General features: G+C 37.1%; 1 protein-coding gene across 1 annotated transcript in view; it reads right to left on the reverse strand.

The window, feature by feature from the left end:
• The window catches only part of eRF1 (eukaryotic release factor 1), a 323,744-nt gene that overhangs the window by 192,465 nt on the left and 115,552 nt on the right, over positions 1-15,727 (reverse strand). The window contains exon 4 of the mRNA XM_090377890.1: positions 6,640-6,778. Within this exon, the coding sequence (XP_090234016.1) occupies positions 6,640-6,778 (139 nt within the window). The remainder of the gene's footprint in view (positions 1-6,639; positions 6,779-15,727) is intronic.

Genomic DNA, 15,727 nt, shown 5'->3' on the forward strand with positions numbered 1-15,727 from the left:
TTATCAAATTGTAGCAGGGTGCTTAATGATTTTGTAATAACTGAGAGCAAAGTGGAAGAGACATTGTTGAAGTCAAACATAAGAAAGGCACCTGGGGTGGATGGGATCTATCCAGTTATATTAAAGGAGGTGGCAAAGGAACTAAGCAAACCCCTAGCCATAATTATGAGAGCATCCTTGGACTCAGGGGAGGTCCCTACGGACTGGAGATGTGCAAATGTATCCCCAATTCACAAAGTGGGGATCGAAGGGTGACAAGTAATTACAGACCAGTTAGTTTAACTTCTGTTCTGGGTAAAATAATGGAGTCACTGGTTAAAGATGCATTGCAGGATCATCTAGACAAGACTGCAGCAATAATTCAGACACAGCATGGGTTTGTTAAGGGAAAGTCTTGTCTGACAAATTTGATTGGATATTATGATGTGGTTACGAAGGAACTGAATACAAAAAATAATTTTGATATCATATACAGCAGGTCCCCATTATAACGTGGTTCGTTTTACGCTGATTCGCTATAACGCTGTTCTTAAATTATAACCCATATCTGACTAACGCTGTCACAGATCACTATAACGCTCTTTTACATATTGCATCTTTGGCATATTTAACGAAATTGTTTCATTTGATAGCTTGAAAATTAATACCAAAACAGCATTAAAACGTTTCCCACGCTGACTTGAGAAATTCCCATGCGCAGTGAAATTTTCTCGCACGCTAAATTAATTGCAGTACAGTGACTTGTTACGTAGTTCCGAGATCAACATTTTAAAAAAATGATCAAGTATATTGCTTGTAATATTTGCGTTATATGCATTTATCCGAAGTCTAGTCATCAGTCAGTACAGTATTAGACATCGTGCATAATAGACAGTTTACTTGAACATTGTATCATATATAATGCAACCAACGCAGTTAATTTTTTGAAGAGTTAATAATGGCAAATAAGAATGAAAAAGCAACAATGTCCAGGCGCAGTATGAAGACTATAAATGTAAGAAAAAGACTGAATTTGAAAATTAAATTAGACATTTTGAAGCGGATCGATTCCGGTAAACGACAAGAAGATGTGTGCCATAATTTAGGAATTGCAAGTTTAACTGTAAGAACAATTATAAAAAAATAAAGAATTAATTTCAGCAGTGGGAAAGATAGCTGTTCCACTGCAAGCAACTAGGGCTAGGCCAACTATTAGGATTGAAATGGAAAGACTAGTGAAGATGAAGAAGCCGAAACTTTCAAAAAAGAACTTGTTAAAATTATTGAAGAGGGGTATTGTGTTATACTTCTCAACAAGTTTTTAACATAGATGAAGCAGGACTTTTGTGAAAAAGAATGCCTAAAAGAAGTTTCATATTGAAAGAAAAAAAACATGGCAGGTTTCAAAGCGGCAAAGGAGCGGTTGACTTTATTGTTGGGTGGTAACGCTGCGGGGATTTAAAATTAATACCCCTTTTAGTTTATTTGGAAGAGGCAAAGTTCAAACCAAAATCGACACATTTTTCATGATTAAATTCATAATTTAAATTAAATCAATTTAGATCAATTAAATTCATGATTTTAATTGGAATTAAGTTTAATTTTGATACGTAAGTAGTTACCACATAATTATATACGTATGTAATGCAGAATATTTTATATGTACAAATATTTGAATATTAAATATTTTGACCGATATTTGTGCATCTTTTTACTACCGTTTATTAGTGATTAGGAAATATCCTATGGCACCGACCGCAACTTACAAATACATGTTACCTTATGGGAATACAGAGCTCGCTTAGCGCGGATTCACTTAGTGCTCTGTTTTTCCCGGAACGAATTATCAGCGTTAAGTGGGGGTTACCTGTACTCGGATTTCAGGAAAGCTTTTGACACTGTTGCGCATGGAAGACTACTGTACAAATTGGAGCAGAATGGTATCAAGGGTAAGTTGCTACAATGGATAAAAGAATGGTTGAGTGGGAGAAGACAGAGTGGTAAACAATGGGTGCTGCTCTTCGTGGACTAATGTTATTAGTGGAGCCCCACAGAGTTTGGTGTTGGGTCCACTGGTGTTTTGTATATATATCAATGGACACTGATGAAGGTATTCATCAGTGTCAAGTTTTCAGATGATACAAAGGTTGACAAGGTTGTTAATGACAGTAATGGCAGTGTGCTACTGCAACAGTATCTAGAAAATTTTGAGAAGATGGGCTGAGAAGTGGCAAATGCAAAGTACTGCATATGGGTAGAAGTAACCCACAGGAACGTACCAACCGTGTGGTATTACACTTAGGGTGGTAGAAAATGAAAGACCTGGGAGTAATTGTGATCTTCATATCTGACCTGCAGTCAGATATGAAGTTTTCTGAACAATGCAGACAAGCTGCAAGAGCAGGTCATGGGGTTTTGTCATTGATATACAGGAATTTTGCTAGTAGGGAAAAGGAGGTGATTGTCCCTCTGTATAAGGCAATGGGTCAGGCCACACCTTGAGTACTGCATACAGGTCTGGAGGCCTCATTTTAGGAAGGATGTAGATTTGCTTGAGTGTGTACAGAGAAGGGCAACAAGATTGGTGAGGGGAATGAAGGGATCCTCTTACCAAGAGAGGCTTAAGTTCTGCAAATTGCAGCGGCTAGAGACTAGGCACCTGCAAGGTGATCTGACTGAGATGAATAAGGCCTTGAATGAGTTGAGCATGCTGAATTCTGATGGGATTCTTCTACTTGTTTAGATTACGAACCTAAGGTGGCATAAATTCAAATTGAAGAAACACCTGTAGAATAGATGTGCAGAAATTTGCCTTTAGCCAGCAGGTGGTTAATTGCTGGAACAGACTTCCACCTTTCATTGTGGAAGTTGACAGGTTAAATAAATTTAAGGATGAACTGGAGAAACATTTAGATGGAATGGCAGTGTGAATTTTTTTTTTTTTTTTTTTTTTTTGGCTGATGCTACATAAGCTCATAACACTTGCTTTCTTGCATCACATGCCATGATTACTATTATGACTTGATTACAGACTATCTAATATCTACCATAGGCATCTGTGTCTCCTGATAATTTATATGCCTCTCATGCAGTTTTCTTCTCTGCCACGAGTCTCATTAGTTCATCTGACATCTATTTATGCCTAAACCTTGTAGAGTATTTCTTAGATGGTATGAAAAGCCTAGTAGTTTCCAAAATTAATTCCTTGAGTGCTTCCCATTTAGAATGTTCAGTTGGTAACATCATCATCAGTTGTTCTCATTGTATGGAATTTAAAAATTGACTGAGACCACTGTCACCTTTACGAAAGCAAAAACCCTTCTGCAGATTCTTAATGCATGAATAAACATTGCTGATAATCAGATCAAGAGTATTACTCCCTCAAAGAACATGCTACTGCAGAAAACAATCATCCAATAACATCACAAAAGTCCTACTAATGTGTGAGTGACCAACCCACAAGTTCCAGTCGATAGCAGGGAGGTTAAAATCCCCCATTATAAGACAATCTGATTCTATAGCCCACTATTTCTCAGTACAGCAGTTTGTTGTACTAATCAGTCATTAGGCCTATAACACTCTTACTCTCAACTTTTCTTTTCCAGTGCTTATGGCACAGCAAACCGACTTAACACTACACTGTCCACCCATTTCAAATAGATGCACTTCCTTTGATTTTGTTTCTTAACTAACAGTACGATTCCTCCTCCCTTTCTATACACATTGTACTCCCCAAATTCCAGTTCTGCATTCCTTATCTCTGTGTGAAACCACATCTCTGACATGTCACAATCAGCACCTCATATTCAAATTTATTTACTATACTCCTAGCATTGGTGTACATGCAAGTATACATGCATCTATTCTTACTCTTAGTTACCCTAACACAACCCATGTATTTACATTGAGTGGGTAGAAATCATGGGATACCTATCTAGTAACAGGTAGGCCTTCACCTTTCATCCGGCAGGGCATTGAGTCCACTAGTTCACGAAAGTGTTCCATGGGAATTTCCATCCATGCTTCCTGCACTGCTGTCCATAATTCCATCGCATTCCTGGATGGAGGATCCAAAGCTTGAACAGACATTTTCCACAGCATCCCAAAGATGCTCTTCAAACCATGTTGTAGTCACCAGGCCTCTGCTGGGAGGTGCACTGTCCTGCTGGAAGAGTCCAATGCCCTGTGGGTGTACAATGACCATGAAGGGATGCAGATGGTCTGCAAGGATGGACAAGTAACTTGGTTCATTCAGAGATGCACCTGGTTATACCAAAGGTACCAACGTGTGCCATTTGAACACATCCCAGACCATCAACCAATCGTCCACCTGCCTGAACAGTTCCTTGTTGACATGACAGGTGCATAGCTTTGTGCAATTTCTGCCAGATACGCACCCTCCCATCCGCTCGAAATAACTGGAACTCGTTGGACCAATCTCCAGTCATCCAATGCTGATGTTCTTTCACCCAGCTGAGGAGTAGAGTCCTGTGTTGTGGTGTTAGCAATGGCACTCTGGTGGGTCCCATAACCTATTGCAGCTACTGATCGCTTGATGGTCTTGTTGGAGATGTTTCTGGCACCTTCCTCATTGAATTCGGTGATCTGTGCCACTGTCGCTCTCTAGTTTGCTGAGACAATGTGAGACAGACGTCAATGGCCACATTCATCCACCACCTTTCTCTGCCCACAGTGCTGTCCATTATGAGACGTAATTCTGGAAATGGTGTATTCCCGATATACTCTTGATACTGTTGAATGGGGAAAGTGCAAATTCTGTACAACCTCTGTGATAGAGTGCCCGAAGCGTTGAGCACCAACTATTGTCCCTCTTTCAAAGTCTGTTAACTCACGACGTTTATCCAAACTGAAATTGAATTACCATCTACATGAATGCAGTGTGCCTATATACCTACCAAGTGGTGGGTTCATCCACTAAAAAGAGGGGTGACAGCATCGCATTACCCACGAATTCTGTCCTTTCAGTGTACTTGTTGCATGATGACTCCCAGCAGTCCTGGAAATCTGCAGCATCTCGCTTTTCAGGATGCTGCTCATTCCAATAGAAGCACTGCAAGAATCACTTTCACCTCTGCCTGTGGCATTATTAATCTGTTAGTATGTGAATCACCCAAGCTAGCTGTTTCCCGACCCACCTAACATTGCCTCGAGAGCATCAGCACATATTCTTGCACACTTTCTATTTATGTGTATCCCATCCCTGCAGAAATAATCTGTCCTAGAAACAAGCACAGACCACCCTGAGAAAAATTCTATCCCATGAGCCGTGGGATAGAATTTTTCCAAAAAAAAATTCTATCCCACAATCTCTCCAGGGCCGAATTTATTGACTAAGCTCTCATCATATCTCCCTCCTATTGCATCTGGGCAGAATTGCAGACACTTTCAAATTTAACCCTAACTCGCAACTTTTTTCATCATTGACCTGTACTTGTTAAGTTCACAGATCTCCTACTCATAATATTATTAGTGCCGATGTGTACAACAATATCTGTTGTGCCCTTAAAAGATGATATCTGTTCTACAAAGTCAACTTTTGCCCCTGGTCCTATTCCACATATCCTTTATGCCCAATATACTGTCTCCCCCTGACAATAGTCACCGACAATAACTAGCTCCAGTGGGACCAGTGCATTCAGCCCTGCAGGTAGCTGCTGTGTTATCTGATACACGAGTTGGGCAGCTGAGTTTCATGAGTCTACCCATTTTAATTCCTTCGAGGGCATCTACCCTACTCTTCAAACTATCATAGATGCCCATGAGTCTGTGTCTAATTTCTCAGCACTCTGCACCTAGCAGACACAAAGACATCCTCCTTGCTCCTTGGCTAGATCACGTCCTGTTCCAGAAAGGTCTGCAAACATTTCACAAGTTGCATATTTTCTAGGCTGTGATGCGTTAGAGAATCGTCCCCTTCAGTTCTTCCCTGAGCCACAGCACTCCTGTTACTTTCTACACATTGCTTTGCTGCTCTAGTCTGGAGCATGATTTCCTTTTCAATACGATGTAATTAATTAACAATGACAATTAACAAGGTTAATAAATTTAATTGATTAATTGACTATACTATATTTGACTACAATACTATACTAAGCTAATGCTAAGTTATTCTAAATATCATGTGATAATTCCATGTATGTTTCTTTTCTGGTAGTGTAATAGAGCAGAACAACTATTTTGTTTTTGTTTTGCTGCTATTGGTGGAAGCATGAGCTATAAAATGTTTGGTGCCAGATCAGATTATGTGCAATGACAATTGCTGCACAGGACTTCAAGCAGTGCGAAAACAAATTTGTAAAAATCTGCACCCACTTACACTATTAATTTTCTAACTTTCGAATGTAAATTCCATTAATTTTAGGAAGGTTTCATCAATTCATTACACGGCAAAAGAAAAAGAAATTCATAAAGTATGTTTTATTATGTGAATAACTAATAATCCTTTAACTGATGATAGTTATTATGACAACAGGTTCCATACTAAACTTACAATAACCTGTTTATTTCTTTTCTACAAGAAGAAAGCCTCAGCTTCTGGAAAGCTCTAATAAAAACTGAAGCAAGGATAAAGTTTTGGAAGAACTCAATTATTCTCTTATACTTATGAGCAACAAAGAAATATATTAAAATGAAACATACCATGTTTTTTAGGTAGATCTACAGTAAATTTATGTAAAACCTCCCTTGTATTTCCTTGAAGTGTTCCAAAAAGAGCTCCATTTCCATCCATTACTATAAAACCAAACTTGTTGTCATCTGCCAAAAGGGCAGAAAGAGCCTGAAAGTATTTCATAAAAGGATTAAATTAATTAAAACAGAGGCATAAATTGTACAGAAATTACGTAAAATATCTACCTCAATTCTCAGAGTTAAATTATATAACATGTAATGTCAAAGTAAGTAAAATCAAGAATATTTATATACTGTGGAATTCCCATTATATATTTCATATACTGCAAGAGATTGTCGACAAATCTATACTGGCACTGAGTATAATGTAAATAACTAGTTTAAAACCTTAGCAGTTTATAGAAACGAGTTTACAGACAACACTATCTCCCCTATTCAAGATATACAGATCCCCAGTGTAATATCATAGCACTGGCAGAGGCATGTGATGCAAGAAAACAATCTTATACTGGGTGAGAAGAAGAGTCCGTCAACACTGAGCTTGCTCAAACCATTCAACACCTCAATCAGGTCACCATGCAGGTGAATAGTCTCCATATGCTGCAATTTGCAGAATTTAAGCCTTTCTTGATAAGAGCAACTCTTTGTTCCCCTTCTCTGTATTCATTCCAGTAGCTCTACATCCTTCCTAAAATGAGACCTCCTAAGTTCACTTGCCCGCTACCTTATACTCGAGGGTAATCACTTCCTTATCCTTGCCAGCAAAATTCCTGTACATCACTGACAAGACTGACATTAGCTGCTCTGCCAACCTGTCTGCACTGCTCAGAAAACTTTACATCTGACTGCACAATTACCCCCAAGTCTTTTTTATTCTCCATTACATTCAGTGTGGTACCACACAGTTGGTACATTACTCTGAGGTTGCTGCTACCCATATGCAGTACTTTGCATGTTAAACTTCAGTTGCCACTTCAGCTCATCTGTTCAACTTTTCTAGGTTCATTCAGAGATGCAGTAGTGTACTGCCATTACTGTCATTTACAACCCTGCCAACCTTCATATCACTGCAAACTTGGAATTAAGCCTGATATATATCTTCATCAATATCAACTGTTGAATACAGAAAACAATGGACCCAACACCAAACCCCAGGGGAGCATCAAATTGGTCAGATAAGACTTTCCCTTAACAAACCTATGCTGTGTTCAAACTATAACTGCAAGTGGTGAAACCCATGTTTAGTCTCTAGAGCAAAGTTTCCGGCATCCCCCTCCCCCCCATACTTCTCCTTCAACCCATGCACGGTACTAAGTACTATAGGTTTTGATACCTTTCGTGTTTGGGGTTTTCATAAAAAAAAAAAAAAAAAGTCTTGTCTAGATGATCCTGCAATGCCTCTTTAACCAGTGACTCCATTATTTTCCCCGGAACAGAAATTAAACTAATAGGTTTGTAATTACTCGTGTCACCCTTCGATTCTACTTTGTGAATTGGGGATCCATTTGCACATCTCCAGTGAGTGGGGATCTCACCCGAATCCTTTCATAATTATGACTAGGGGTTTGCTTACTTCCTTTGCTACCTCTTTTAATATAACTGGATAGATCCCATCCATACCAGGTGCCTTTATGTTTAACTTCAACAATTTCTCCTCCACTTTACTCTCAGTTAATAGAAAATTGGAGGTTTAAATTTTTATATAAACATTAACTTGCAACTTACAATATATTATTATCAGATCATTCTTACATCAAACAGAAGATACAATAGCAAAACCCTGGTAAAATGGCATAAATATGGGTCTTTCATTTCATTCACTTCAAAAAATTTTCCACTTTAACATACCATTTTTGAAAATTGGCATGAAAGTTACTTATGGAAATATGCTATATGATATAATTCTAGATTCACTTAATCAATTATAATATGGATGTTTAAGGACACAAGGGTAACCGAGGCCAAAATGTGTCTATTTCTATATTATGATGCTATAATAATTTGGTTCATTTGACTTCAAAGCTGATTATATATGTGCATATTTTCTTAATAAAAATAAACAGTCCATCTCGATTTGCACTATTTCAAATAATATGGGCAAGTGATAAGCATTCTCGCAATCATTTTCTGAAAAGTACATCTTCTGATATGGGAGTAGCACATACAATTTAAGAGTATATATTTGGCAGTAAATGGTGATGAACAATGCATCAAAAGTGTGTCCCATTTGATTTGGGACGTTTTATTGTTCATGTGCAACTGCCAGAATTCTGACCACTGAAAAGTACAAACCCTTTTTATATGCCTTAAAAAAATCCATGTATGGTACTTAGTAATCCACTTGCACTATAGTGTTTGGTTGTTTGGCTGCTTGCTCTGCACTCTTATTATCAGTGATGCAAGTGTCCTGGGACCAGTAAAACTTCACTGAATTTAGGTGATTTATAATGGGATGACAGACTGAATATTCATTGTCTAAAGCAGGCACTGCATTCTTGGAGTGTAGTATCTTGGAGTCTGCATATATTACACTACTGGCATTTTGAAAAGGTGTTAATATCCTTCAGTTAATTTAACCCGAATACAATTTTGCAGTATAACTGCTACATTCAACCAGCAGTGATAAAGAAACTCTAGAAGAAAACACAGCTGCAGCACCAATGGCAGAGTGTTTTCAACCCTGTTTTGTATATTAGGCAGCTTTGAGCATTGAGAACATTGCATTTATGACATTGTTTAATATTTTGATTTGCCAGAGGTTTTTTTTTCACATTGTTAAAAACAGTTATTACAAAATGGGAGATTTTTTTTTTTTTTTTTTTTGGTAGTTGTTGGTGCATCGGCTTCTGTGGCCATAATGCACCTCCCAAGGTTTTTTTGCAGTACTTTGATCCAAGCCCGAGGCAGGATTCGAACCCGCGACCTTTGGGTTGCCAGGCAGGCACTTTACCCACTCGGCTAGCCCAGTCGGCCAATGGGAGATTTACAGGCCAGGGTGGAGCAAGACTCTTGAAGTATATTATGAAAATGAAAGTTCCAGGATATATATTTTTGGTAGGTTTGCTGTTATAGAACAAATTTCCATTCAAAATGGGCTGGAAGGTTTAAGTTTGGCTGTATAATCGAGGAGCAGCATTTTCCTTCTAGGGTGAAGTGAAGGTTCAAGTGTCTCTATGTAGAGATTGGTCAGGTGATGTACTGAAAATCTCTAGGCTAGTGCTGAATGTTATTAAGTCCAGTCAAGCAAACTTTTCCTAGTCAAGTCAGACAACAGCACCACAATCCAGACAAGACCTAGCATGACATGGTGCCGTATTGATCCTTGTGGAATACCTTGTGTATAAAATCAAAAAAGTTTGATAATGGACTTGAAAGGACCTATGATACAGAAATTGAATGAATTGCAGTAACTGTCCTCACAATTCCATGGAATAAAGTTTCTGCAGTATTCTACACTACCAGTGTCAAAAGCCCTTTCAATATAGAGACTTACCATTTCAAGATGCTCATTTATGACAAAAGCATTGCAGATGTTAGTCTTGGCTTTGACTGTGCGATTCAAAATTTGTCTACTTTGTTGGAATAAACTTGACTGTAGTTTATCGGTGCTTTAGTTTAAAGTATCCGGGGTAAGTTGTCTCTGTATCATTCTTTCTAGCATTTTACTTAGGTGAGGCAGACTAGTCAGTAATTGTGTGAGTGGTTGGTCCATTCCTGGTTTAGGAAAGGCTAAAATAATGGAGTGATGCCAAGAAGAGGTATATGTACCTTCAAGGAAACTCCAGCCATAGAACACTAACAGCTAATTCAAGGCTACACTGTTTAATGGTTTCAGCATTACATAAAATATTGCACTGGGTACCCTTGCAGTGTTGGGTGATTATTTAGAGCTGCTTGGAGTTCAGGTAAATTAAAATGATTGTAGGCAAAATGTTGGGTAATACAGAAATTTACCTTGTACTTTTCTTCTAAAGCTTGGATATACAGAAAAGGAGGATTGTCATGCACTGAAGTGGCAGGAATTGCGAGAAGTCTCTGCAAGGGTGTTAGCTATTTCTTGAAGAGAATATATTTCCTGTCATTCTTGGTTAAGATTGGAGAAGAAATTGGGAAATATTTACCATTTAGTTGTATAACTTTTCCAGATAATGCAAACTGCATTACCTGTAAAATCCTAATCCTTTGTGACTGTGGAGGCAAATTCTATCCATAAGTCTTATTTTGACTTTTCTTCTTAATTTGTCATGCTTTTGCTTTAAGCCATATATATATATATATATAGAATAAGGTGGTGGTTGTTGTTGTTGTTAACCTATGGAACAGGTCCCAGGCTTTATTTTTTTTACTTTTTTAGCAGAATCACTCCACCAGTATTTAATGTTTTTGTATTTGAAAGCAGAAGACTGAAGTATTGCTTCAGAAGCTGCAGCCAGAATAAGCAGTGTAATATGTAATATGTTCATTGACTTCACCAATGGGCTGTAGTCTGATAAGCTGGCTACCAGAGAAAATGTATGCTGAATACTTTGCTCAATCTGCTTTAGAGAATCTCAATTTTACCTGATGGTAGTAATAGTATTCACCATATAGTGAAAGGATGTCACGGGCTTTTGCTGAACTGGTGGGGGGGGGGGGGGCAAGTAGATAAACTACAAAGTACGTTCCTCCCTCCTCACACATTTTGTTTTGTTATTTGGTTTTTAGGAGCATTAGCAACTAAGGCCATATTGCTCCTGGAATATGCGGTGGTCATTCCCTGACCTTTCCGCATCCTCTGTATTTGGTGGTGACTGGCTCGAACACCGGTCTAATCAAGAAGCGTGTGCTACGCACTGCTGCTCCTTCCCACCTGGCTACGGAGGCACCCTCCTCACACATTATCCAGTTGATCTTTGAATTTATTCAAACTATCAGCCTCAACTACCTGCGAGGGCAACTTTTTCCAGCAATTGACTTGCTGGCTAAAACAAAATTCCTATAATCTAACTTAAACCTCAAGCAATGTAGTTTGAATTTATGACCCTTAGTTCTGGAATTCTTTATAACAGTGAGAATTCCACCTTCATTCATTTTACTAATCTCTCTCTCTCTCTCTCTCTCTCTCTCTCTCTCTCTCTCTCAGAGCCTTGTAAACCTCAATCAGGTCGCCTCTGAGGTGCCTGGTTGCCAAGCTCTATATAGCCCACATAATCGGAGCTTTTCCTCATATAGTCATCCTTCTGCCAATCTCACTATTCAAGTTGCCCATCTTTGAACCCTTTCAAAAAGCTCAATGTGTTTTTTCCGATGAGGTCTCCATACTTGAACATAGTATTCCAAATATGATCGTACAATTGCCTTATACAGTGAGCAGAGCATGGAGTTTGCAGAGTTTTAATTTTGCAAACAATATTGCACAAGTCGTTTAAAACTGTCCACACTCTATAATGGGAAACAATAGAGGTACAGACAGATAAGTCAATTGCTGATTTCACAGGAAGGCAAGCATAAGTATTACAACCAGTGTTTAGTCATGTTCAGCTGATCCAGTAGCTTCTCTATCAAATGTCCTCCATTATCTATGTGGGTAAATCCTTAGTGAATGATGTCTATTGATGTCACCAAGGAGACAAAAGAGTAGTGATATTAGTTTTATGAGATCTAGTTCTTTCAGTGTGTAGATACTGATAGGTGGAAGGTACAATGAGAATAGTGTTAATGTTTATCCCACTGTTACACATACAGTAATAGCTAAGTGGGGCTGAAGCGAAATGTTTACAGAAGGTATTTAGTCACTAAAATAGCAACACCTCTGCATGCAGAAATTGAAGAATTTATTTTTTCTGAAAATTATAAAATTTTTAAATGATTAAGTTGATTAGTCGATAGATATTGCTGCTTAAAAATCTCTAATTCTATTGTACAATGTGCTGCATTACATGATTTTGAAGAGTGAAGGAGAAACAGAAGGAAGATTTTACTCAGGGAGAAAAGACAACATACATAGAGAAGAAGTCGCTTTCATAGTAAAGAAATATCTATTAAATTCAATAATAGAAATTCACCCACAGCTCAAGAATGATAAGTTTAAAAATAAAAGGTAAAGAAAAAGGAATCTTCATAAAAATAATCCAGGTATACGCCTCAGACTCCTCACATGATGATACAGAGACAGCTACCTTCTTCTCAGACCTACAAGAAACCATAGATAACACAAACAAAAAAGATTTTAATAATAATGGGAGACTTTAACGCAAAAGTTGGAGGCTTTTCGAAGGTTTCAGCGAAGTATTAGGAAAGTTCGAGAAGAATTCTTGAACTTCTGCAAAGAAAATAAACTATTCATCACCAACACTGTTCTACCACAGATCTCAACGTAAGTATACATGGACATCACCAGATGGAAATACAAAAACTAGACTACATTTTAATAAATAACAACTGGAAATCATCCATTCAAAATGTTAAAACTCTTAGAAGTACAGATTTTGACACCGACCATGAACTGCTAGCAGCAACAATGAAATGGAAATTTAAAAATACGAAGCCAAAGAACAATAGAGCAACAATAAATATATCACAATTTGAAGACAAAAAAAAAAAGGAAATTTATGGGAAAACAGTACAAGAAAAACTAAAAGATATAAACTATTCATCATCTGTGGAAAATATATGTGAGAAAACTAAACAAATGACTAAAGATGAAGCCTTAGAAACCTTGGGAACAAAACCAAATAATCCTTGGATTACAGCAGAAATTTTAGATGTATGGAAGGAAAAAAAAGACAAATGAAAAACCTCCTAAACAAAGAAAATAGTCAAGAAAAAAGGGGAAAATATAAAACCCTAAAAAAACAAAATAGACAACCTATGTAAAGCTGCTAAAAGGAAATGGTTAGAAGACAAAGCAAAGCAGTGCAAAGAGGCAAATAAACGTCACGACTCTAAAACAACTTATCGGTGCCCTTTTTACACTACTATTGTAATTTTTGTTTAAGAGTTATCTATGGTGTATTTACACCGATATTATATAGATAATTTATACTCTTGAACATATGTCTTGCTGCATTTAGTTTGACTAAAACGTACATCCCGAAAACACTGATGATGAAAAATAAAACAATATAAAAACAGGAAAACATGCAAGAAATTAAAAAAAATATGGAAAAAATATTACCAAACCTGTTCAAAGGGGATAGAAAAAAAACGCTCTTGACTTAGATAATAGAAGAGATAAAACACCCTTGATAACAAAAGAAGTTCAGAAAGAAATTAGCCAAATGAAGAATGACAAGGCACCTGGAAATGATGGTATCCAACCAGAACTATTGAAATTCGGAGGTGATGCAATATTAAAACACCTCGCACAATTGTTTAATCAAATTTTATTTACAGGTGATATACCAGAAGACTGGAAAAGTGGAATAATAATAATACCTACACACAAAAAAGGAGATAAAGAAAACTGTCAGAATTATAGACCATTACCCTTTTAACCATATATATAAAATATTTATAAGGATCTTACAAAATAGGATACTTAAAACGTATGAAGAAACAATAGGGGAAGAACAAGCAGGATTTAGAAAAGATAGATCAACAGTAGACCAAATATTCACACTAAATATCACTGCAGAAAAATATTGGAATGAAAAGAAACCTCTTTAGCTGTGCTTCATCGATTTCAAGCAGGCATTTGACTCTGCAAACAGAGAAAGTTTAATGAAGCAACTACAAAAAATCCCACTTGATCATGAAATAATCATGTTTGTAAATAATTTCTACAAAAATACAAGAGCAATAGTAAAATTCAACAACCTTAAAACAGAGAAATTTGAAATAGAGAAAGGAGTCATGCAAGGATGCCCTTTAACTCCACATCTATTTAATAACTACCTAGAAGAACTAATGAAATCAACTGAAGAAAAAGGAGGCACAGTAATAAATGGAAAAATATAAATCACAAAATATGCAGACGATGTTGATTTTAACAGAAACCAAACAACTAAAAGAAATATTAACAAACATCGATAAAAAAAGGAACAATTATGGAATTAATATTAATATAAATAAAACCAAAGTAATGCAAATCGGAAAAAAACAGACAAACATCCAAAATCAACAAATAGAACAAATACGAAAATTGGAGCTCTCTAATAACCTGAAACCTAAGTAATATTGACCAAATTAATCACAGACTGAACATCAGATGGAAAAAACATGAACAAACTCAAAAACATATGGAAGAGGAATAAAATCTCAAATAGTTTAAAAATTAAACTATATGAAACTTATTATCATACCCACAGCAACTTATGGATCAGAGAATTGGAGAATAAATAAGAAAGACAAAATGTCATTTGAAATGAGATGTCTAAGGAAAATCAATAAAACAAATTGGAGAGAACATAAAACTAATAAACAAATAAGGAGAAATCTAAATTTTGAATGCAGAATAACAGCAGATCTACAAAAAAAAAAAACTTCAGTAGTTTGGACATGTGAACCGGATGAAACAACACAGGCTGCCTAATGTAGTACTAACAGGAAGAATCGGAGATAAGAGACCACCAGGAAGACCCAAAAGAGAATGGCTCCAATGCCTAAAGGAAAACACAGGCTTTCAGAGTTATCAACAAATGATGCAAAATTCAAGAGATCAACAACAATGGAGGACGATATATAAATAGGGACTCAACCAGTGCCAAACGAGTAGAATGATGATAATGGTGGAGAGAGTCAGTTTCTGGTGAGTGGTTTGCTTTTGACAGTCATGTTTGGTTATTATTTTTTTTTTTTTTTTAGGTTAAAAAAAGGACATCCAAAATCTGTACTTTCTTTTACATCACTGATCAAATAGATAAACATCCAGTCTCCATGTTACCTTCTGCATGATTGATTGATTGATTTGGTAGTTGTGGGCGCATCGGCTTCTGTGGCCATATTGCACCTCCCAAGGTTTTTGCAGTACTTTGATCCAAGCCCGAGGCGGGAATCGAACCCGCGACCTTTGGGTTGCCGGGCAGGTACTTTACCCACTCGGCTAGCCCGGTCGGCCCTTCTGCATGAAGATGAAGTACTATTTTATAGTGTGAGTATATCTTCAGTGTCCTGTTTG

Source organism: Mastigoproctus giganteus, chromosome 7, assembly GCF_048544385.1.
Source record: "Mastigoproctus giganteus isolate SK-2022 chromosome 7, ASM4854438v1, whole genome shotgun sequence".
NCBI classification, from domain to species: Eukaryota; Metazoa; Arthropoda; class Arachnida; order Uropygi; family Thelyphonidae; genus Mastigoproctus; species Mastigoproctus giganteus.